Source organism: Coenobita brevimanus, chromosome 62 (genome assembly GCF_032717465.1).
Source record: "Coenobita brevimanus isolate Jiangsu-jjx chromosome 62, ASM3271746v2, whole genome shotgun sequence".
NCBI classification, from domain to species: Eukaryota; Metazoa; Arthropoda; class Malacostraca; order Decapoda; family Coenobitidae; genus Coenobita; species Coenobita brevimanus.
Window position 1 is genome coordinate 6,286,559 of NC_137015.1, and position 25,963 is coordinate 6,312,521.

At 42.5% G+C, this 25,963-nt stretch overlaps 1 protein-coding gene across 2 annotated transcripts; it reads left to right on the top strand.

The window, feature by feature from the left end:
* Positions 1 to 25,914, top strand: LOC145404096 (mediator of RNA polymerase II transcription subunit 9-like). Of its 2 annotated transcripts, XM_080275710.1 has the most exons (4): positions 1 to 89; positions 6,468 to 6,564; positions 13,731 to 13,866; positions 25,500 to 25,611. In XM_080275710.1, exons 1-3 carry the CDS (start codon positions 16 to 18, stop codon positions 13,860 to 13,862), a joined length of 303 nt encoding a protein of 100 aa, XP_080131836.1. In that variant the 5' UTR covers positions 1 to 15; the 3' UTR covers positions 13,863 to 13,866; positions 25,500 to 25,611. The 2 variants fall into 2 exon arrangements, with proteins under 2 accessions (XP_080131836.1, XP_080131837.1); XM_080275711.1 differs by lacking the exons at positions 1 to 89; positions 6,468 to 6,564; positions 13,731 to 13,866 and adding an exon at positions 18,248 to 18,286 and having other exon boundaries at positions 25,500 to 25,914.
* Positions 25,915 to 25,963: the final 49 nt, after the last annotated feature.

The following is a 25,963-nucleotide window of genomic DNA, read 5'->3' on the forward strand; positions in this document are numbered from 1 at the left end:
CAGCCCGGTCTCAGTATGTCCTCTCAGGCGGTGGCGGCAGAGGATATTGACGTGGACTTTCTGCCGGTCATTTATCAGTACCTGCGGTGGTGAGTATGAGGAAAAGAAGAAAATTTATTGTAGATTGAGTTGCTTTGCAGAGTTCTGCTCTTTTATAGAAATTTACTCGATATTCATGGATTATCAAGAGGATTCCGTCATTGGTAATTATTTGCCTTTATTTTTCAGTTATTTTTACAAATTGATGAGTGAAGTGTTTATGGTTGCATTTATATATATTATGTGGCCATACCCCAATTATCCACTCCTATGTTTATTGTGTCTAATTGAGGTTGTTAAGGAGGTCCGCTAATTATTTGGATGGTGGTTATATAATCTGGTTCCTTCATCGGCATTCTCCATCAGATACCATTCTGTAGTAGCATGCAAGCTGTTAAGTAGGTTAATTGAGTACTGTCGGTATGTAGTTATAATACTTTATCTGATTTGGGCAAAAAAAGAAAGAAATTTGGGACCACCCAACTGACGGACATTGAAATTTATTTACTGCATTCACTGGATATGGAGTTGGAGGCAGATCATTCACCTCCTCTCTCTTTTAAAACATCAATGTTGGTATAACTTTAGAAGTAACCAACATTACCAATTTTCATTATATTACGTCCCTGAACTATTCTAAGACTTACCTTTTAAGCCTAGTTTGAGTTGGGGGAGCAAATTTTATAGGGGTAGTCATATAGTAACTTAGGTTAGGCTATCGCTCAGTAGCAGATGAATGTCGCGCCATATTGGCTGGTGCAGGCGTGTGCACTCAGTCTATGTCAGGCTCTAGATTAGGCCTAGGTTAGGTTAGTTTGGGTTAGTTTAATGCAAAATATTGTGTTTTTAATTAATCTTGATCTTGCTTTTGGGGGATAAACCCACTTTTAGAAATCTTACTCAAAATTCAAAAAGGGGATTTTCCCCCCAAAATGAGGGTCAAAACTAATTAAAGCACAGTATTTTGCATTGGAAACCATAAAAATAATAATAAAAGAAAACGTTGGTTACTTCTAAAAATTTACCTCAATGTTAAATGAGCAAACCCAACCCAGCCCAACCTAACCCAGCCCAATTTTAACATAGCTGCAGTAACAAATAGAGGTAAGAGCTGGACAATCCTTCCCCCCTCCTCAACTTACTAGATAGCTACAGTGCATTTGCATTTGCAGTGGATGTGCATACCTTACCTTATGATACGTTTTAGTGAATGCTGGCTGCAGGTCTAGCTAGTCCCTTTCGTCCATCACTGCCATATATTGCATAAGCAAAACGGTGAACATTTCAGTCTCGTAAGGGTGTAATTCTGAAATAATACTAACAAGGGTACCAGTGTAAGCAGTGAACCCCTGTGATTATATATTCCAGTTATTCATTTGATGCAGCTGAATGATTTTATCACTATGGTTAAACTCTAGGGCATCATGAGCAGTGACTTTTCAGTTTAGTTTATTTTTATTTTGTGATTATACTTGTACATTTTTTCATTAATTTTTGTGTGCACCAGTTGCCCTGTGTTGGTGTAATGTTCCTGATAAAGTTCCACATATGAATTTTGCCAAAGGAGCTTGTTATTTTTGTAATGACAGAGTCCTTAAACCTACTTGGGAAACTGCCCATCAGTTAGACCATATTTGTTTTTTGCATAGTTGATTATGATTACAATAGTGCGTAAAACAGTCATAGAATTTTTGGCAGTGGTTTAAGTGATGCTTGCAAACTACCGGTATATCTCTACTGATTTTTATTTAGGGTAGTTTCTCAAAGTTTTTTACAATTGACATTCTGGAAGAGGCCTGTGTATCCAGCTCTGAACTACAAGTATCAACTAAATATGTGGTGGCAGTCTATATAATATTGTCTAATTGTATTTTAGTTTGGCCATGTGGAGAGGATGGAGGGTGAGAGACTGATGAGGAGAGTGTATGTGAGTGAGGTGGAGGAGGGGGAGAGGGAGGGGGAGGCTGAGGATGAGATGAAGGGATGGGATGGAGAAGTATATGAGAGGGGGGTGTGAGTTGTGAGCAGGGCAGTGAATGGTGGGGGACAGGGCGACGTGGAGGCAAATTGTTTGTGGCCACCCTGTACGGGATTGAGGTGTCTGGCAATAGATAGTATTTTAGCTTAATAGTCATACATCAGATCCTGTTCTTTCCAAGATTTATCTAAAAGTAATTTCAAAATGCAAACCTGATTCAGATTCCACTACTTACTGGGGTACACATTCCAGTTATTAACAACTACTGTATTACCAAATGAGTTTTTACTCTTATCCAGTTTGATTCTTTGTATCCAATTTGATTCTCCTCTTGTAAATTTTCTTGTGATTATTAAGTAATCCCTCCAATATCCGACGTAATAGAGCCATAGGCAGGTCCGGATAGTGGTCCTGTCCGGATATTGGGCCCCAGCTTATGGACTTGTACTTATGGACCCTAACTCAGAGAAACACCTATACAACTCCCTCTGGACAAGCATAGCTCCTATTTAAGACCCAAATCACACCAAGAAGGCATATAAAAGACTGAAATAAATGCAAAAGAAGCATAAAATGAGGGTTTTGAGGTAGGTTCATACAGTATTCAACATTCTGGGTACTTACAAGTGCCTGGCTTCTGGACTGGTACCGGTACTTATGGACCCTAACCTAGCCTAACTCAGAAAAACACCTTCCTACTGCACATGCATAGCTCCTAACACCCTATTCACACCAATAAAGGACATTAAAGAGTGAAATGAGGTGTTTGAGGTAAGTATAGTATGGAAAAAAGTACAGTATGAAACATTCTGCCTACTTACAGCAAGTCCATGGCCATCTCGATGAATAACTGCCTCCTCTCGGACTCTGACAGTAAGAAGGATTTCCTGAAGCACTTGCAGTACACTGTTCATGAAGTCTTGCACTGAACTTAGTCAATCGCACTCAGAAGTCCGTTCTCTTCACAGTGCGCACTCTTGTCTAACTTGTGCTCCATTGTAACTTACTAAGTGTTGCACTCAGCACTTTAACTTTTCCCACTCTTCTAACCATTTTCTAAAGCAAAAACAAACAAGTCTATTTATGTTAAATGTTGTTCCAAAATTGTATTCTCACTCACAACTGTAAATCCTTAACACAACACAGTTTTTTTCACTGCACAACACTGTAAATTCCCGTGTGGTCTAGTGGAGAAGTTCTTGCTGTTTAATCACTGTCAGAGTCCGAGAGTATCACTGGCAGGTGACCTAGGGGTGCGTCGCTGGGTCGTGGTGATGGCGTACCCACTGCAGTCGACTCTGAAGACAGACGCAAACTCACGTCGAGCGATGACTCCACCGTGGCTGATGTGCTGGGCTGTGGCTCGGAGCATGAGGGCCTGTCTTAGGGAGGCAACGGAGTGGAACCAGGGCTGGGCACAGCAGGGGATACGGGCCTGAAAAAACTGTCAATCGTTGGTTGACGCAAGGACCGACGATTCTGACGATTGATGATGCGCTGCCTGAAAGCACGCACTTCCTCCACGAGTCCCAAGGGCCCCATCTCCCTGTCGCAGTCTGGGTGTTCCAGGTAGTCAAGAACGAACTCTAGGTGTTCCCGAAGTGCGCTCAGCTTGGGGATGGCTGGAGTAGTGTCGTGCTGAGAGGAGTCCGCATCATCGTCGCCGTCCTCGTCGGAATCTTCAAGCTGGGTACTGACACCTGCAACTGAAGATGCGATCTCGATATCAGACAATGTCTGATACCCAGGATCGCCCTCGTCGTCATCCAACCACTCACGCACATCGTCCACATCAACATCGTTGCCATGCGTACGTAGCTGTGCATGGAAGTCATCCACGTCAAAACCTAGAAAATCGTACTCCACATCCCTTCCGAGAAGCAGATGAGACCAACCATTTTCTAGAGTCTTGACAGGGACTTCCTTCCATGCACTGGCCCAGTTGTAGATTGCAGACTTGATGTTGTAGCAGCGAAGGTTTTCCAAAGTCCGCTGGCCTCGCGTGTCCCGTCCCTCCCTGCGCTCGTCCTCGTCCTCGAGAACAACCATCACCTCGTCCAGGAACTTCCTTCGGTATAGGTGCTTTGTTGCCACGATCACTCCTTGGTCCATTGGTTGGATGAGAGCAGTCGTATTAGGTGGCAGAAACATGCACCTAATCCGGCCATTTTCAGCCACCAAGTCCTTGTCGCATGGGTGGGCAGGTGCATTGTTGAGGAGAAGGAGGGCCTTTACCTGGTCGCGCGGGATTCCCAGTGTCTTCGTCTGGTAATGTATGACCTCCTTGACGAAGTGGCGGTGGAACCAGTCTTTGAAGATCTGGGCTGTAAACCATGCCTTCAAAGAATGGTACCAGACGACAGGAAGGACATCCATCACCCCACGAAGACACCGAGGCTGCTTTGCACGGCCAACAATAACGGGCTTAAGGTGGTGCATGCCGTTAGCATTGGCACAACACAAAGCAGATATCCGTTGCTTGGAGAGCTTGCGGCCAGGTACACACTTCTCCGTCTCCTTGGCTAGAGTGTTCGTTGGCAAAGAGTGATAGAATAAACCAGTTTCGTCAGCATTGTAGTCTTGACCGAGAGTGAGGCCCTCCCTGTCGATCAAGCCCTTCACCTTGTGCCGAAACTAATCAACTCCATCCTTGTTAGCGTCCAAAGCTTCGCCATGAGCTTTACGGTTGGTAAGGCCATGCCGTAACTTGAACGCGAAGAGCCAACTCTCGGATGCCTTGAAGTCTAGGGCGTCGTGAAGCCTGGCAAACTTCTTAGCAGCAGCCTTCAGCTCCGTTCCACGTACCATCACACCAGCAGCACGTTGCTGTCGATACCAAATCAACATGGAGCGGTCGATTTCAGCAAACTTGGGAGTAAACATCACCTTCCTCTCCACGTTGCGTTTGCTTCTCGACGAGAAGTCAGCTGTGTACTGCATGAGTTTGTCTCGGGATCTCTTGATATCGAACAAAGTAGATCGGGCCAGGTTGAACTCGCGGAGGATGCGGGAAGAAGACCACCCTGCATCTACTTTCTCCAATATCTCCTGTTTCTTCTCCAGAGTCAACACCACTCTCTTCCTCTTCTCAGGCGGCGGGGCCGTCATCACACACACTAATAAGAGGCCTGAGAGCAGCAAGAGTGCCTGCAGCAGGTAAGGAACCACCACAAAAGTGAGCACGTGGGCAGCCATGACGACGAGCGTGCACTTGCAACGAGAGAGAGGCGGAAAGTGGGGAGGATGCAGCGGCACTCTATCGGATGTCGGAGGAATGATGCGCCACAACAAAGCTGTCCTGCGCCACGCGCGCCAAGTTCAAATTACGGGCGGGAAAAATTCATCCCCCCCCCCCCAAATTTTTTGCGGTTTTCAGACCATTTTGGGAATATTGGGTCCCGGGACAATTATGTCCGGTTAGTGGGGATGTTCGGATATTGGGCGTTCGGATATTAGAGGGATTACTTAGTATTAGCTTATTAATAGTAGTATTAGCTTATTTTGTGGTAGATGGTGGCGACCATCATCCACTCACTTGATGTAGTGCTGCCTACTCCTTCCTTAGCCTTTATCTTTCTTTTTCTGTGCCTGCCCTCCTCTCTTCCTATTTCTCACCATCATCCACTCACTTGATGTAGTGCTGCCTACTTCTTCCTTAGCCTTTATCTTTCTTTTTCTGTGCCTGTCCTCCTCTCTTCCTATTTCTCCCATCTTTCCTGTCACTACTTATTGCTTTTCTTTCCTTTACAGGTGGCTTTACATTGAGTGACAAGCCAAATGGTTTCCTGTAAGCCAAGAAACCATTTACAACGCTGGGTGGTAACCATATAACCAAACCATACGTGCTCCCTACGTGTCAACAAGTGGGTTGGTGGAGGGTTAGTGCCCCTCCCCGTAAAACAAATAACTCAAAGTCAAATGGCCACCCTTTACGGGATTATGGCGTCTGGCAGTAGATAGATAGATAGATTAGCTTATTATTATTATTATATTATTACTTGGTATTATTGTTATTATTATTATTATTATTATTATTATTATTATTATTATTACAGTATTGTAATTATTTATTAATTTTGTCATCATTATTAATAATTGCTTTTAAGTCCTATGTAATTTATAGATGACAGTATTGTGATACCAACTCTAACGTATGGAAGTGAAGCTTGGATGTTGTTGGAAGGACACAAGTCAAGAGCGTCTGGCAATAGATAGATAGATAATAATTTATAGAAAATCTGACAATTTAAGTTCTCTTGTTGTCTACAAATATTGTTTGAAGTTTTGCAAATACAGGTGTACAGTGTTGTTCCCTACTAGTTGTATAAGTTTTGATACTTTATACAAGGTCCTGTTGCTGGTATGGTATACATATAGTATTGCACAGTACTGTACTTTGGTGGAATGTTTTACTGGTAATAAGGATTAAAATAATATTGTTTTGGTGCAGCTTGGAAAAGGAACAGACAGACGTGGGTCGTGTATCTCAGGATTCAAACCAAAAAGTGTTGGAACTGCAGCGCAAGATACAAACAGCACGTGAGCAGGTGAGGAACATTCATGTATATGCTGTTTAATAAAGCATCGTCATTAACTTTTCCATGGATGCATTATATAATTTTGCCCGGGCTACTTGCACTGGAATCAGAAGCCTTCACATGGTTGCACTGATATAACCAGGTGGCTCTGTTGCCTAGTTATAAAACCATCCCTCAACTCCTCCAATCCCTCAAAAGAGGATGATGGACTGTGGCTTGAGCATGCAGTTCGCCAAGCTTACATCCAGATAAATCTGGGACCATGGCAACAGTGACATTGACTTAGGGCTACCAAAGACTATTTTGTTCAGCTGATGAGAGTTCTAGTGGTCTTAGGGTTGGAAACTTTCTCAGTTAACTAAAAAAAAAAAAAAGTTGAATTCCATTTTGCCTGTTTCTGAGCATAGGAGCTTGAGGCTAGGCTATCATTAGTCCGAAACCTTTTATGGTAGGAGACTGACCTATGCCCCTGGTAGCATCGGCACAATAGAAGAACCAATAAAGTTATTGTTTAAGCCCCCAACCCACTTTTAATTTTATTTTTTCAGAAACCTACTGATTTTAGTGTTTTCTGTAGTATTTTGATTGTTGATATTAACGCAAATTACCCGTTTTTGAGTTTTGATCCCCTCCCTCTTCCCGACTTCAACCCCCCAAAACGGGCATTTTGTGATATAATCAGCAATATAAATCGTACAGAAATCACTAAAATTGGTTAAAAAAAAAAAGAATTGGTAAAATTATCGTTTAAGACCCAACCCCCCTTTAATTTTATTTTTTCAGAAACCTACTGATTTTAGTGTTTTCTGTAGGATTTTGATTGTCGAATTTACTGCAGATTACCTGTTCGAGTTTTGGCCCCCCCACCCGTTTCCCCACTTCATCCCCTCCAAAACATGCATTTTGCGATATTATCGACAATAGAAATGGTGCAGAAATCACAAAAATAGGTTAAAAGAAGAATTATATATTTAACTGTGTTTTCTTCATTAACCTAATCTAACCTAACCAGTCAAACCTAACCTACCAAACCTAACCAGTCAAACCTAACCTTATATAAGGCTGTGCTGTATTAACTGAAGGAAATTTATTAATTTATTTATTTTTAATTAATCTAATCTAACCTAACCAGTCAAACCTAATCTTGTATAAGGCTGTGCTATATTAACTGAACTAACTAGGGCTGGGCAAGAACCGGTTCCATAAGAATTGGTTTTAGTGATTCTGATGAGGTTAACTCAGAATCAGTTTCCAACTTTGGAACCAGTTCCCAAGAAGCAGTTCCGCCAACAGCAACTCCAAGAGCAAGCAAAAATGTATCTCTGCTCCCCTGCATCATCAGTGCCATCAGAGTGGCTTTTTTCTAAGGCTGGCGAATTAGTGTCCCAAAGATGAAGCTGACTTAAGGACAAAAACATAAACATGAAATTATTCTCCAACAAGAATATGAAATATGTAAGTGCTAAGTGAGAAATATTTGTTAACCAGCCGTTAAGGTCCTCCCTTCGGGCGGACTTTGTTGGCTAGATCTAGCAGAGAGCTGATTGGGCCTTCAGCCAATATACCTAATGTAACTTTTCAACATATAATTATTCCTAATAAATTATATACCAAGACAGTCCCTGGATCATGCTGATTCAGAATATGTATCATATGTGGGGGTAGACCCTAACGGAGCTTAGTTTATAGGTAACAAACATACAAACACTTGTCTTTATTATTAGAGATTACAAATTAGTGTGTTTTATTAACAAGTTAGACATCGGTAATTTTATTTCATTATAGTGGTGAATCAAATTTATTTCCAAAATTATTATTTTTTAAAAATAAGGAAGTTTTTTCTTTCGTTAACTGCAGTCTGTCACTGATAACAATGAATTATGAGAAGCACGTTTATTTAATATTTCCCAATGGTTAGCATTATTATTTTTTATAAAGAGAAACAAGTTTAATCTGTATTTCCCAGTGGTTAGCATTATTATTTTTGATAAAGACTAAACGGATGCATATATGTTTATTTGATAATTCCCAGTGGTTTAATTGTTTGACTTTAATAATTTTGATACAGAGAAGCATATGTTTGTTTATTATTTCCCAGTGGTTGGCGTTATTATTTTTGATAAAACTATGTTTTAGTAAATTAGATTTTTTCTTCCTGCAAAATAAATGAAGAGGGAAAATTGTAAATACTGTACTTATTATTTAATGCTCCTGCATCACATGCTGTCCTTCCCAGCTGGCAAATAAAGGCTTTACAATAGAAAGCAGTTATGTCACCTACTTTTAGGAATCGGTTCTAGAACAGGCCAATGATTCCTTTGGGACTGAGAATCGGAACCGTCTGTTCCAATTTTAACGATTCTAGCCCAGCCCTAGGAACCGGTTCTGGAACAGGTTCCAACGATTCCTTTGGCATTGAGAGTTGGAACCATCGGTTCCAATTTTAACGGTTCTTGCCCAGCCCCAGAACTAACCTAAAGTCACTGGCTGTTGGCTTGCCTGTGTGGCTTGTAGAGACATGCGCAGTGACGAAGCGGAGGAGTGTAGCAGTCGTATATTCCTTTAGGAATAAATATTTTGAGAAATACTGATGGAAGTATTCCGTCTTCATTCCTGAACGTTTCGTCCAGGAATTTAATAGAAGCATGGGGGTAGGGGGGGTTTCAAGAATACTCCCCCAGTATCCCTGCTTGTCGTACGAGGCGACTAAAAGGGTTGGTGGTGGGTTAGTGCCCCACCCCGTAAAAAGAACTAACTAAAAAAGCAAATAAAGCGCCTCGGACCCAGACGGACCATACGTTGACGACTAAGGAACGGACAAAGGACATTCTGAGAGTAGGAACGTGGAATGTGAGAGGAGTGAATGATGAAGTGAAAGAGAGAGAGATTGTCCAGGTGCTTGAGGATGCAAAAGTGGATATATGTGGATTGACTGAAACTAAATGGAAAGGTGAAAGGATGAGAGAATGGGAATACGGTGTAGGTAAATGTAATGCAGTCAGTGAGAATGAGAGGGCAAGAGAGGGAGTATGTCTGATGATAAGCAAGAAGTGGAAGGAGAATATAAGAGAGTATGGAACAGTGGGTGCAAGGATTGTATGGGTGAGGATGAAAGTAGGTATACAAGCATGGGCGATTGTATGTGTGTATGCTCCAACAGAGGATCGAGTGGCAAGAGTGAAAGATGAGTTTTGGGCGAAAGTAGAAGCATGTATGGACAAGTTTGAGAGGAGCGAGAGAGTGCTGTTGATTGGAGACATGAATGGCAAAGTCGGGAATGTACGAGTGGATGGAGTGGTTGGTCAGTGGGGTGTGCCAGCGGAAGTAGATGGGAATGGTAGTGCTTTGGTGGACATCTGTGCTGGTAAGGGGTTGGCAATAGCCAACACCTACTTTCAAATCATAAGATGATCCACCGGTATACATGGAGAGTAATAAGGGAGGATGGATGGTGAACTTGTTGAACGAAAGGCAATGATAGACTACGTGTGTGTGGATGAGCGAATGAGAAGACAAGTGTTGGATGCAAGGGTGTGGAGAGGGTGGGGGAATGGAGTCTCGGACCATCACTTAGTGATGGCCAAGATAGAGCTGCAAAGAAAGTGGTTGAGGAGGCGAAGGGGAAGACAGGAGGAAGCAGCTCCTGTGAGAAGAGTGGAGAAATTGCAAAATAGTGAGAAGAGGACAGAGTATAAGAGCATAGTGGAAGAAAGATTGGGAAGGTATGAGCTAGAGCAGATGGAAGGGGTGGAAGACGTATGTAAGATATTCACGGAAGAGATAAGCGCAGCGTGTGAGGTGGTTTGTGGAGTGAGGAGGAGATGCAAGGGTGTGCAAGGGACAGCATGGTGGAATGATGAGGTGAAACGAGCTGTGGAACAAAAGAAGAAGGCATATGGTGAATGGTTGGCGAGTAGAGGTAGGGGAGAAGATGAGAGAGAGAAGAGAGAGGTATATGTGAGCAGGAGAAGGGAGGTTAAGAGACTGGTGAAGGAGAGTAAGAAGAAAGTGGATGAAGAGTTTGGGAGGAATCTGAGTGTGAAATGGAGGGAGAGTAAGAAATTGTTTTGGAAGGAGGTAAAGAAAGTAAGGCAGTGTGAAAGGGGGAAATAGTAGGGGAGTGAAAGATAGGAATAATAGATTGTTGGTGGAGAAGAGAGAGAATTGAGGAGATGGAAGGAGCACTTTGAGGATTTGTTGAAGGTAGAGAGTGAGAGCAGTGTGAGTATAAGTGGTTGGGGAATGGCTGGGAGAAGAAGAGATGAGAGGAGGGAGGAAGAGATCAGTAGGTCGGAAGTAGTGGAAGCGATGAAGAAGATTAAGCTGGGAAAGGCCCCAGGAATTGATGGAGTGTGTGGTGAAATGCTTAGGTATGGGGGTGAGATTGTTGTGGAGTGGATATGGAAGTTGTGTAGATTGGCTTGGGAAGAGGGAAGGGTTCCAGAGGACTGGAAATCAGGTATAATTGTTCCTCTGTACAAAGGAAAAGGGAGAGAGAAGTATGTGGTAACCATAGGGGTATTTGCCTTCTTAGTGTGACTGGTAAAATATATGGTAGAATACTCATTGACAGGGTGAGGCATATGACAGAGGAGCTAGTTGGAGAAGAACAAGGGGGATTTAGGAAGGGAAAAGGGTGTGTAGATCAGATATTTGTTCTAAGATGTTTAGTGGAGAAGTATCTAGAAGGGAAGGAAAGTGTACGCTGCCTTCATGGACTTGGAGAAAGCTTATGACAGAATAGATAGGAAAGGTATGTGGAAGGTATTAAGAATATATGGAGTGGAGGGGAAATTGTTGAGTGCTGTGAAGAGTATGTACGAGGGAGCTAGGGCTACGGTGCGAGTGGATGGAGAGCTGAGTGAGTTCTTTGATCTCAGTGTGGGACTGAAACAGGGGTGTGTAATGTCTCCATGGCTGTTTAATATATATATGGATGGGGTCGTAAAGGAGGTACAAGGTAGGGCAGTGGATGTCGGGGTGGCCCTAATGAATGAGGGTGAGATTTGGAAGCTTCCGGTGTTGCTGTTTGCTGATGATACAGTATTGTTGAGTGAAGATGAATGGGAGTTGCAAGGTTTGGTGAATGAATTTGGGACAGTGTGTAGGAGGAGGAAGCTGAAAGTTAATGTAAACAAAAGTAAAGTTATGGTGTTTGAGAGGAATGAAGTCACAGAGTGTGCAGTGAGGTTGGATGGTGAGGATATGGAGAATGTGAGTGCATTCAAGTACTTGGGTAGTGTGATGAGTAAGGATGGAACTTTGGGGGATGAAGTACGTGAAAGGGTACAGCAGGGAAGGAAGGTTGTTGGCACACTGAAAGCAGTGATGAGAAATAGGGAGGTGAGTATGGAAGTTAAGAAGTCACTGCATGATGGTATTGTGATCCCTACCCTGACGTATGGAAGCGAGCGTGGACCTTGCAAGAGGGGAACAAGTCAAGAGTGAGAGCAGTGGAAATGAGTTACTTGAGAGGAGCATGTGGAGTGACATGGAGGGACAGGTTGACGAATGAAGAAGTGAAGGAACGTTGTGGGGTAGATGTGGATGTGGTTGAAAAGATTAGGAGAAATACACTGAGGTGGTTTGGACATGTGGAGAGGATGGAGAATGAAAGACTGACTAAGAGGGTGTATGTAGGTGAGGTGGAGGGAGGGAGAGGGAGGGGTAGACCGAGGATGAGGTGGAGGGATGGAGTTGAGAGGTATATGAGGGAGGGGGGGGTGAGTTGGGGGGAGGGGAGTCAAATGGTGGGTGACAGAGTGACTTGGAGGCGTTTTGTCTGCGGCCACCCTTTGCGGGATTAGGGCGTCGGGCTATAGATAGATAGATAGATTGTTTTCAGAATAATTTACTGGTTAGTACTTGGATGGGTGACCGCCTGGGAACACCAGATGCTGTTGGCATAACGTTCTCCCTACGTCTCAAGTGGGGTTGGTGGAGGATTAGTGCCCCTCCCTGTAAAACAATTAACTCTAAGCCCTTGGCCACCCCGTTTGGGATACATGGCGTCTGGCAATGCATGAATGATGAAAATTCGTAAAACCCATAGTCACAACTCAGACAGCTGCACTGGATGGTCATCATAGCTAGACTAAATTCATATTAATTTGAAGGGCCTCCCATTTCCTATTTAGGGAAATTAGGTTTGAAATGATTGGCCTAAAACAAAGGAGATTGTAAGGAGGTCGCTCATTGGCCATAGTCCATGATTCATTCAAAATGACCATCCTTGACATCAGGTTGCTTATTGGCTGTTGCTCAAGGCGGGTAAAGCGCGGTGGACACCAACATTTGCACACATTCATAACTCACCAGATCTGGCCGTGACAAGACCAGCTTCCAACTGAGATTTCAGGGGAAAAAAAGAAAAAAAAAAAATGTATCATTGTTATTACTGAGTTGCATTGGTAAGTGTTGGTACTCAAAGTTCTTGTCATTGAGAGAACCATCCATTGGCGAACAGGAAAATAATGAATTCTGTTAGGGGTTGAAACGATAATAGAACTGAAAAACCAATGGGCATCTCGTGGGCTCAGACTGTGGCATGTAGGCCATAGTATGTTCCTATCTGATTGCTCAAGCAGTCACGCTGTCATAAATAAGTTGGTCTGGATTAGCCAGAATATAATACCATTACCCAAGTGTGCCTAAAGTAGTGAAAAGGTTATTGTGACAAGTTACTGTATCATTTGTTTCTTTATAAGAGTACTGATACAGTATAAGTAGTGTATATAACTCTTTCAGTCCAGTGATATAAATGTTAATTAAATCTTGCTTCCAGCAGATTATTTTGTTAAGCTTTGGAGAGACTATTTTGCATGGAGGAGGTTAAAAACAGTCTTCATTAACCTTTCCACCAACTGATGTCTTTCCCAAACCTGAATAAAATAATTTGGTGTTAGAATAAACTACAAAATTGAGAACTGGATTGAAGGGATTAAATGAAGGAGCAGCTTGATTCGATGTGTTGTTTATTGACATTTTGTATTTATTTATTTATTTTTTTAATTGCATGTACCTTATATACTGCCTGTACAGCATAGTACAGTAATGGTCATGATTCACACTAACTATAACTTCAGTATGAAGCAAGTGTTTTTTTCCACTGTATTTTTTTTTTTTTTCCATTAAGCTATATGTATCATATATAAAATTATTCTTGGTGTTGGTAGGTAAGGAAGCTGCCTGGTGTAGAGTACAGCCGTGAAGAGCAGCTGCGTCGGCTAGAGGCTCTCAGGAAGCAGTTGGCCCTCAAAAAACGTCTCCTGCTCAAGTACAAGGCCAAGAGTGACGCCTCTCATTAACAAGGTCAGTCTTTGCCACATTTCTGTCCCACTTTCGCATTGTTTTATTTACAGTGTATTTAATTTACACATGATATATACACCTGATAACCAGCTTGTGTTTGTAAAGACTCTCTTTTGAATTATTCATGTTCATTTAGTTCTTTTTAAAAATAATTATTTGATTTCTCATTGTTAGCAGAAGTTTGAATGGTGTGTCATTGGATTCAGTTATCCTTTCATTTACATGGTTAGTGTGTTAACCTGGTTCCCTGCGTACTGTGCAAAGAAATGGTTCAGCTTGACCATATATGAAAACTAAAGCATTAATCATGTCTCAGTCGTGACTCCACTTTCCCACTAAAAGCCATTTATGACCTAAACTTGTTTTACTGATATGCTTTTAAAAGATACACCCAACTATTCAGAGGTAGAGCAGGCATGAGGCCGTGATATTAGGGAAATTAACTTAATGCCACAATTTGTTACAACTGATGTTGACAGCAACAGTGACTGTTGTTGCAAAGTGCTTTTAACAAGTCCTTTTTTTTTTTTTTTTTTTTTTTTTTTAATACCAAAGTTAAATTCTTATGCTTCTGAGATCATCCTGCAAGTGCCTGTGCCTTATTGTACATGGGTTAGCATACAAAACCCACCCTGTTGACACAAGTATGGATTGCAAGAGATATTGCACAAGGTGAAGCCAGATGAGAAATATAACTCATAATTGTGTAAAAGGAAGATAACTGTATCAGACACTGAGCACTCTGTTGATAGTTCTTCTACTTTTAATCTTTAATTTTCCCCATTTTATTTATATCATCATCATCATCATCATCATCATCATCATCCTCACCCTGCCCTTGGGTGGGAAAGGAGGTCCGGATGATGATGATGATGATGATCATCATCATCATCATCATCATCATCCAATCCTATATTGCCCCACTGAGGAGCATAGGAACCCGGGACTAGGCAAGTTGGTCCTGACATTAAGATGAGATTGACCAGCCTCACTCATCCCTGAGTGGCATTACATGAGCAATAAACCCCAACCACTCCTTGGATATAAACCTTCACCGGCTTAATCCAATTGGAGTGCAGTAATTACCCACTAAACCACCAGATGCCAAAATTTGGGTATATGGTTACCACCCAGCGTAGTAAATGGTTTCCTGGTGTACAGGAAACCATTTGGCTTGTCAGTCAGTGTAGAGTCACCCACAGGCAGAAAGAAGAGGAAAGAATGAAGGAAAGAAAGACAGAAGAGGGAGTGTAAAATTACCTGTAGGGAAAAGGACAAGGAAAGAATTAAGGCAAGGAAGACAGAAGAGGATGGAAGGACAGAAGGATGGAGGAGAGGAAAGGGCAGACACCAGACAGCAGCACTACATCGAGTGAGTGGATGGTGAGCGCCCCCACCTACCACAAATTTTATTTATATATTTATTTATTTACTTTTTTTACTTCTGTTTATTTATGGTTAGTGAGTTTCATTCATGATATTACAGTGTTCTACACTGTATAGTATACATACAGTACTTAGGCACATGCCAACTGTAGTGTTTTTAGAGCAGTTTACATGCTGTGTTTAAAAGAAAGATATTATATTTATTATACAAGATTGTAATTCAGCTTATCAGTTAACCCCTTCTTTACCGACCCCTCCCCCCAGTGTAAACATTGCGTTTACCCCCCATACCGACCTGATAGCTCCCCCTCCCGTAGTGTGAGGGGTAGTGTATATTTTTTGCCACGTCGAAACCATTCACTCTTTTTTATTTTTTGTATACTGATGATCACATAAACCCAGCATGATGTTGGTAATAAAAAAATATTATAAAATGAATCATTACGGTATATAAGTTTACATATCTTATGCTAAAGTACTGTTACCCAGGTAACTACTGTACAAACTGGCTTGAAAAAAATATCCTGCACAGATGATGGCTTATTTATTTACCTTGTAAGCTGAGCATGAAGTGTGTGGACACACGTGATGGTGATGGTGACCTTGACCCACTTGTTGCCGAGAGTGCAGAGTCACTAAGCTCGCTACTAATTTCCTCCTCCTCACTCACATCAACTTCGCTATCATTTTCAGGATCACAGTCATCTACTGACACATCAGACACTGCTGCATCATCATCTGATACATCTAAATAAGTATCCTCATGTTTAATAAACTCGTCACTATCGGAATCTGCCAGAGACGCCATGAGAGAAAAATATCCTGTACACCCTCTCTCGTGGTCAAGTGCGTGGTAACTGACTCTCTCAGGCAGGCCAAGGAGTGTAAACTTTGCCGTATGTCAGCAGAAAACATAGTACGATATCTGTAGTAGAAATTATAAATAAAATAATGATTGGTCTAAAAGAGGTTACATCACAGATGAGTGGCAAGCCATTGGTGCCACCGCAACTCAGTCATGACGTATCTTATGATGCCAGAATTCGTTAGAACTTCGTCACAGTCTTTGTTGTCAAAACACAGAGCTGTTGCTAACCTGAGTTCCTCAGAAACAGCCTTACCGGGCTCCCCTGAGGCCCATAAGCTGCCATTCATTAGAGGGTGTACCAGCGTACAACGGTAGCGGTTCCGGTGTCTCACGGGTGTTTACTGGTGATGTACGAGGGTACGTCAAAACACATTTTCGGTAAAGAAGGGGTTATATAGCCAAAAATGAGAAGTACAATATATACATTCAAGTTACATAATTGTTGCTTTTTTATTGTATGAATAATTATCACATTTTGTCCTATAAATGCATTCCTTTGGGACTGTTAGCTTAAATTATCTTGCATTAGCTTGGGAGAAATAGATATCTGTAGTGTGTAGAGTTTATATTATGTTGCAGTTATTCAATTTATCACTATCTATTGCCAGACACCTTAATCCCATAAGGGGTGGCCACAAACAAATCACCTCCATGTCACTGTGTCCCCCACCATTTCACTGCTCTCACCCCCCTCCTCTCTCTTGTATACCTCTCCACTCTATCCCACCATCTCATCCTCGGCCTCCCTTCCCTCTTCCCCCCTCCACCTCGCTCACATACACTCTCTCTCTCTCTCTCTCTCTCTCTCTCTCTCTCTTTCTCGGCCAAACCACCTCAATGTATTTCTCCTGACGCATCCCATCACATCCATACCACAGCATTTCTTCACTTCATTCTTTGTCAGTCTGTCTTTCCATGTAACTCCACATGCTCCTCTCAAATAACTCATTTCCACTGCTCTCACTCTTGGCTTGTGTCCTTCCAACTAGGTCCAAGCGTTACTTCCATACGTTAGAGTTGGTATCACAGTGCTATCAAGCAGCGACTTTTTTACTTCCATGCTTACATCCCTATTTCATATCTTAGCTTTCAAAGAGCCAGCAGCCTTTCTTCCTTGTTGTACCCTTTCAAGCACTTCGTCCTCCAAACTTCCATTCTTACCCATCACACTTGCCTACCCAAGTACTTAACCCTTCCATGGCTGTGGGTCCGGAATTTTACTTGTGCCCCTGGCTGACGCCAGGGCCATTTTCTGAAGTTTCGAAAATTTATTTACTTTTTCTTGCCATATTGAATAGGAAGTTCTGATGTACCTGGCAGTGCAAATTTCAGTTTCCTAGACCCGTCCTGTGGCGTGCAGTTGAATGCGGAAGTTGCGTAAATTTAGGCAGCTGATACAAGTCACATGAAGGTATTGCAGTGACGCAACATCGCACTTTTTTTTTTTTTTTTTAAATCCAAAAACATTGTCAGTGGTGCTGAAAAGGTATGAAATAACTATATATGTGTATTTTGAAGTTTTTCAGTACATAATATGCGATGTTTGAATGTAAAAAATCATAATAAGAATTTATTTTGCATTTTTCGGTGTTTATTGTGTTTATGGTAGTATCGACTTATCTTTGTAGTCTGGTTGGTGGAGTTTGTGGGAAAAGGGAGGTGAGGGTGTTTGTTTTCAGACCTAAGTGAGATAAATGTCATCCCTTGAGATTACAGGCTGGACAGTGAGGGTTGAAACGCAAGATGACCTACCATTTGCACCTTGCACGATCTGATTATCAGGAAGGAAAGGGAGGCCTTTCCATCCACAAAAGCATCATGTGAATACAGAAAACTTTTCTGTTATGCTTGTAAAAGGCAAAGATTTATGTAAAATGATTCAAAACAGTGTATGAGACTTGAGCAAATAGGTAAAGATACCAAACAAAAAATTTTTCTTTTATTTTCATGTCTTTTGTTTATGCCTGTGTTTATTTATAATTGTAAACAGGGTGGTTGTGTGTGTTTCACAAGGGAGGAGAAAGATGATGTTTTCTGACTGGGTCGTGATAATGGGTGTGTAACTACGTGTGTTTAAGCATGGCCACGGGCGAAAAATTTGTACAGCCACTTGTCACGGCAGCAGGTCGTGAACTGACAAGTGAGGTGTGAGAGCATGAACTGAAGGTCAGTCTCATGTCCCAGGTGTTTGTTCACTTCCCGAAAGTTTTCAGTTTCCTACAAGTCGCACTGTGTTGAATGATCCAAACCAGTACAAGAAACCTGAGCAAATAGGTAAAGATACCAAAACAAAAATGTATTTTTCTCTTATTATCATGTCTTTTTTGTTTGTGCCTGTATTCAGTCATAATCGTAAACAGGGTGGTTGTGTGTGTTCCGCAAGAGAGGTCAAAGATGATATTTTCTGTCTGGGTCGAGATAATGGGTGTAGTTGTGCTTGTTTAGGCATGGCCATGAGCAAAAAAATCGAAAACCCACGCATCACAGTTGCAGGCTCTGAACTGCATGATGGGGTGTATGGGAGTGTAGTGTAGGTCAGTCTGAAGATGTTCAGAATGTTTGTTCATTTCCCCCAAATTTCCGCCATTTTTTTATAGGCCACCTTTTATCGACTAAACATCATTTGACGCCGGCTGCAGTGGAGGGGTTAAATGTATTCACATTTTCCATATCCTCATTTCAGTTATTATTTTGAGATACTGTATAGTGAGAGGCTTACATTTACTCTACAGTTCATGCATGGATATGGAAGGGGGCATGGGGAGCAGACCAGTAATAACTTATCCATCCATCCATCCATCCATCACCCAATCCTAAGTTGCCCCATGAGGAGCATAGGAGCCCGGGGTTAGGCAGTTGGTCCTGACATTTAAGATAAGAGTGATCAGCCTCACTCAGCCCTGAGTGGCATTACACGAGCAATAAACCCCAACCACCCCTTTGATATAAACCTTCACTGGCTCAATCCAATTGGAGCACAATAATTACCCACTAAACCACCAGGTGCCAAAACTTGGTTACATGGTTACCACCCAGCATAGTAAATGGTTTCCTGGTGTACAGGAAACCATTTAGCTTGTCACTCAGTGTAGAATCACCCACAGGCAGAAGGAAGAGGAAAGAATGAAGGAATAAAAGATGGAAGAGGGAGTGTAAAGTCACTTGTAGGCAGAAGGACAAGGAAAGACTGAAGGAAAGAAAGACAAAGGAGGATGGAAGAAAAGAAGGATAATATTTACCAAAAATATTCAAGAAATATCATATATAACATGGATCATAGAGTAACTTAATTTAAAAGTTAGATTTGGTAATAAATTTTGAAAAATTTTGCAATGAGTCCATATGAATTCAGAGTTGGAATAATTGTGTTGGGAATCGTACCCACCCACACTTTTGCGAAGTGTTGGATCCGGTCCTGCAGTTACTATCCTACAAATGAAGTTTTGGAGGCACAGTGTTAAGTAGTAGTATTTTTATAAATGAAAATCTGAAACATAAATATGTCTTGAGGTACTAAAGATTCTAAAAGTCTGTCTATCTATCTATAGCCCAACGCCCTAATCCCGCAAAGGGTGGCCGCAGACAAAACGCCTCCAAGTCGCTCTGTCACCCACCATTTGACTACCTTCCCCCCAACTCACCCCCCCCCCCCATATACCTCTCAACTCCATCCCTCCACCTCATCCTCGGTCTTTCCCTTCCTCCACCTCACCTACATACACCCTCTTAGTCAGTCTTTCATTCTCCATTCTCTCCACATATCCAGACCACCTCAGTGTATTTCTCCTAATCTTCTCAACCACATCCACATCCACCCCACAACGTTCTTTCACTTCTTCATTCGTCAACCTGTCCCTCCATGTAACTGCACATGCTCCTTTCAAGTAACTCATAGCCACTGCTTTCACTCATGACTTTTTCCCCTCTTCCAAGGTCCATGCTTCGCTTCCATACGTCAGGGTAGGGATCACAATACTATCATGCAGTGACTTCTTCCATACTCACCTCCCTATTTCTCATCATTGCTTTCAGTGAACCAACAACCTTCCTTCCCTGCTGTACCCTTTCAAGCACTTCATCCCCCAAAGTACCATCCTTACTCATCACACTACCCAAGTACTTGAATGCACTCACATTCTCCATATCCTCACCATCCAACCTCACTGTGCATTCTGTGACTTCATTCCTCTCAAACACCAATATTTTACTCTTGTTTACAGTAACTCTCAGATTCCTCTTCTTACACACTGTCCCAGATTCGTTCACCAAACCTTGCAACTTCCATTCATCTTCACTCAACAATATTGTATCATCAGCAAACAACAACACTGGAATCTTCCAAATCTCACCCTCATTCGTTAGAGCCATCCCCACATCCACTGCCCCACCTTGCACCTCCTTTACAACCCCATCCTTGTATATTTTAAACAGCCATGGAGACATCACACAACCCTGTTTCAGTCCCACATTGAGATCAAAGAACTCACTCGGCTGACCATCCACCCGCAGCGTAGCCCTAGCTCCTTCGTACATACTCTTCACAGCAGTCAACAATTTCCCCTCCACTCCATATATCCTCAATATCTTTCACATACCTTGTCAATCTGTTCTGTCATAAGCTATCTCCAAGTCCATGAAGGCAGCATACACTTTCTTTCCCTTCTCTAGATACTTCTCCACTAAACATCTTAGAACAAATATCTGATCTACACACCCTTTTCCCTTCTTAAATCCCCCATGTTCTCCTCCAACTAGCTCCTCTGTTATATGCCTAACCCTGTCAGTGAGTATTCTACCATATATTTTCCAGTCACACTAAAAAGGCAAACCCCTATGGTTACCACATACTTCTCTCTCCCCTTTTCCTTTGTATAAAGGAACAATTATACCTGATTTCCAGTCCTCCGGAACCCTTCCCTCTTCCCAAGCCAATCTACATAACTTCCATGTCCACTCCACAACAATCTCCTCCCCCCCTCCCCATACCTCAGCATTTCACTACACATTCCATCAATTCCTGGGGCCTTTCCCATCTTTATCTTCTTCATTGCTTCCACTACTTCTGCCCGACTGATCTCTTCCTCCCTCCTCTCATCTCTTCTTCTCCCAGCCATTCCCCAACCACTTATACTTGCACTGCTCTCACTCTCTACATTCAACAAATCCTCAATGTGCTCCTTCCATCTCCTCAATTTCTCTCTCTTCTCCACCAACAATCTGTTATTCCTATCTTTCAATCTGCTACTATTACCCCTTTCACACTGCCTTACTTTCTTTACCTCCTTTCAAAACAATTTCTTACCCTCCCTTCATTTCACACTCAGATTCCTCTCAAACTCTTATCCACGTTCTTCTTACTCTCCTTCACCAATCTCTTCACCTCCCTTCTCCTGCTCACATATACCTCTCTCTTCTCTCCATCATTTTCTCCCCTACCTTTACTTGCTAATCATTCACTATATGCCTTCTTCTTTTGTTCCACAGCTCGTTTCACCTCATCATTCCACCCCAGCATCTCCTCCTCACATCACACGCCACCTCACATGCTGCGCCTATCTCTTCCGTGAATATCTTACATACATCTTCCACCCCTTCCATCTGCTGTAACTCATACCTTCCCAGTCTTTCTTCCACTGTGCTTTTTAACTCAGCCATTTTCTCACAGTCTTGCAATTTCTCCACTCTTCTGACAGGAGCTGTTTCCTCCTGTCTTCCCCTTCGTCTCTTCAACCATTTTCTTTACAGCCCTACCTTGGCCATCACTAAGTGATGGTCTAAGATTCCTTTCCCCCACCCTCTCCACACTCTTGCATCCAACACTTGTCTCCTCATTTGCTCATCCACACACAGTCTATCATTGCCTTTAGCTCAACAAGTTCACCATCCATCCTCCTCATTACTCACCATGTATACCTGTAGATCATCTTATGCCTATAGTAGGTGTTAGCTATTGCTAACCCCTTACCAGCACAGTTGTCCACCAGAGCACTACCATTCCCATCTACTTCAACTGGCACACCCCACTGACCAACCACTCCATCCACTCATACATGCCCCACTTTGCCATTCATGTCTCCAATCAGAAACACTCTCTCACTCCTCTCAAACTTGTCCATACATGCTTCTACACTCACCCATAACTTATCTTTCGCTCTTGCCACTTGGTCCTCTGTCAGCGCATACGCACACACAATTGCCCATGCTTGTATACCTGCTTTCATCCTTACCCATACAATCCTTGCACCCACTGTTCCATACTCTCTTATATTCTCTTTCCACTTCTTGCTTATCATCAGACATACTCCCTCTCTAAAAGTAACATATTGTAATTTGCTTGAAATGATCAATGTAACAGTGGTGTTTTGGTTTCTGTCTGGTTTCTTAGTGTTCATCAGTGTTGTAAATACTCTGCAGTACAGTACTTTGCCTCAAGCAGTAGTGAATTTCATCCATCCATCATCCAATCCTATATCACCCCATGAGGAGTGTAGGAGCCCGGGGCTAGGCAAGTTGATCCTGACATTTAAGATGAAAGTAACCAGCCTCACTCATCCCTGAGTGGTATTACATGAGCAATAAACCCCAGCCACCCCGTGGATATGAACCTACACAGGCTCAGTCAAATTGGAGCGCCGTAACCCCTAAATACTGAAGCATGTCAATGTACGTGTTGACCACTTTAGTCCTTGCAGCCGAATCACATCAATATAGAGCGCCTTGTAAAAAACTGCCTGCACATTGCTTCGCCCCGATTGTGACGTATATCCCTTCAAGCCAATGAGAACTAACCCCTTCGGCCTCAGGTTGGGTGATCCGGCCACTTTGGGGGCAGGGGGGGTCACCCCCCTCTCAGCCTACCTGTTGCCTGAATGTTTTGTCATCTGTCACGTAACAACCCTCTCTGAAGACCCTCCTACCCCTCTGTACGTCCCAGTAGGACGTTGTTAATCGAAGTTTACCCCTCCCCCAACCACGAGGCCCATTCCATCCCCCTCCAGCCCCCCCCCCAACTTCCCGCCCTACCTTGTATACCCCTACCTACCCTACCCCCTCCCTCTGTTTCGGCTCCATACTACCCTCCTACCCCCAATAAACCATCGTGTGATAGCGAGCACGCAGCTTGGCTTGCTCTCCCCCCGCATGCTCCCCTCCCCCACTCCCCCCATCCCCAACACATGTACATGTGCTTTATATGTATTGCCTCGATGTTTTTTTTTGTGCCTTTTCATACCTGAACATAATAAATGCTTCTCTGTATACTATTCCATACATGCAAACACGTGCAATCAGGCATCTGAGCCCCAGCCCCCCCACCACCACCCCTTCACCTCGATATAGTAAAGAGAGTTACATTTTCCCTTTTCCCTTCCATGCATCTGCAACAGTATTGAACAATATTCAATTTTCCTTCATGGCAATACAGTATTAACATTTGGTGTTTCTGAAAGTTTCTGAAGTACTATGAGTCGCTGCAGGGTTACTCCCCATACGTGAATTATCTCCCCACACCTGCAAACACACCTGCTTGTGTGGTTAATATGGTAAATCACATAGATTTTGTTTGTTTCAACTAGCCAAATTGGTTGTTTCCTTAAAATTCCAAAGGTTCAATGTACTCATTGTGGGCCTTCTTCCCGATCGAATTTTATCTCCCCACATGTACATACACATCTGTTTTCACAGTAGGTGGTCTAGAACAAACTAAAGTGCTTTACTTTGATGAGAAAAGATGGTTTTATCCAACTACCCTACCTACGAACCTGCTCCCCACAGGGTACTTTTATCTCCCCAAAAGCAAGTAATCTCCCCACATGCCAAAACACCTGTTCTCGGGCTTGGTGTGACATATGATACTGCAATGACCTATTTCAGTAATAGAAATAGTTAGTTATCAAAGCTATGGGGGCTTTTGAAAATTTTTTTGGGTAACTATTTTTTTTTTTTTTTTCTTTTTCAACTTTGACCCTCGATTATGCGATAACCATTAGGCCTAGGGGGGTGCCGATTGCGCTGTCAGGTGTGTAAATTCTTCCTCTTAAGCCAGAACATATTGATTTTCCCCTCGGTGAAAGTCGAAAAAACACCCGCTAATTGTGGCTCCAGTGGCAGACAAGCCAGATCGAATTGCGGTATTTAAGGGTTATTACCCACTAATCACCAGGCACCATAATTTGGTTATATGGTTACCACCCAGCATGGTAAATGGTTTCATGGTGTACAGGAAGCTATCTGGCATGTCACTCAGTGTAGAGTCACCCATAGGCAGAAGGAAGAGGAAAGAATGAAAGAAATAAAGACAGAAGAGAGAGTGTAAAGTCACCCATAGGCAGAAGGAAGAGGAAAGAATGAGGGAAAGAAAGACAGAAGAGGAAAGAAGGAAGAGAGGAAAGGGCAGACTCCCAAAGTATCACTGCATTGAGTGAGTGGATGGTGAGTGCCCCCTTCATTTGTAGTTTTCATAGTTACAAGCCTTCTCTCGGAATCATTTAAGTTTGCAAGTAGGTGGAGCAATTGTACAGTAGTAGAGGTATTATATAGGGAGTGCCAGTTTCATCCATTGCATAGGATTGGGTGTATACAAGTACCCGTAGAATGGGGCAAATCTGACCACTGTGGGGCAACTTCAGCTGGTTTGAAAATTTTTAGATTTAAAAAATAATAATTTTCCGTATTACATTCGTTTTTTTAAATTTTATATATTGTAATTTGATTTTTTATTTTATGTATTTTATATATAGGGTTTTTCCTAACTGGTCAGAGCTGCTCCCAGTGGTCTGATTTGCCCTCCACCCCTCCCTTTTCTTTAATACTCCAGATAGCACTCCTCCACCTTGCTCTCTTCTGCACCAACTCTCTACTAAGTCTAGATCTAAGGCACACACCACCTCATGCCGTGTCTTTGTTGGTTTACCTCACCATTGATGGCCCAGTACCTCTTTACTTCCACTCCTCCTCACCCAGCTTCCAAAACTCATCTTCTCAGTGTGTCCAAGCCATCTCAGTCTCATTTTTCTACCTCCTTTTTCATTTTTCCACACTCATCATCTTAGCTCTGCTGAGGATATCCCATCATCCAGTTTTACTCCACGTAGACATCTGATCTGTCTTAAATAATTTTGTTTCTATCTCTGTGTATCTTCCCATATTACACCCCATGTTTCATTGCTGTACAGTATGACTCTTCTAACACAGTTACCCAACACTTCCTGTGTAGTCAATGAGAACATTTGAGATACGAAGATGGGTGACATTTCTCTATTTCCATTTAATACAGAGCCTTACAGTGGCAGTTGCCTTTGCACCACCCCCTGTACATATGACAGCCTAGATATATAACAAGGTTTTATTTTACAGAACATCTGTATTTGATATCTCACAGATTGGCAGTCCCTTCATTGTGCTATGGTGCTGCGATATCTTTTGAGCCGCATCCTCAACAACCCTGAGGTGATCAACAGATTGGCAGAGTCATATCCCATTAGACGTGCGGCCCAGATCACTGCCTATGCACTTCAACGAGGGAAAGTGGTAGCTAAGGAAGCCATCGAATCTGATGCCAGCAAGCGGGTTGAGCGATTCCGAAAGAGTTTTTTGGAAGAGATAAAGGAGGGATTCAAAAAGCTCGAGGAGGAAAAGGGGAAGCAGAAATAGAACATAAAGGTTTAAATTTGTAAGCATTGTTAAGTACTGTTAATGTAGCTCTGACTCAGGTGAATATTTTTGTGTCAAATTCTGTCTGTGTAGTATTTCAAAACAGTAGCTACATTAAGATTTGACTCCCCTCTGAGTGCCATAGCCAGTATGCCGAAGGAATCCAGTGACAAATCCAACACACAATCTGAG

What these genes read in the sequence shown, in the direction of transcription:
- LOC145404096 (XM_080275710.1), top strand. Translation starts at nt 16, where the DNA reads ATGTCCTCTCAGGCGGTGGCGGCAGAGGATATTGACGTGGACTTTCTG. An exon ending in ATTTATCAGTACCTGCGGTG is followed by an intron (nt 90 to 6,467) that starts GTGAGTATGAGG and finishes GTTTTGGTGCAG; the next exon opens with CTTGGAAAAGGAACAGACAG. An exon ending in TACAAACAGCACGTGAGCAG is followed by an intron (nt 6,565 to 13,730) that starts GTGAGGAACATT and finishes TGGTGTTGGTAG; the next exon opens with GTAAGGAAGCTGCCTGGTGT.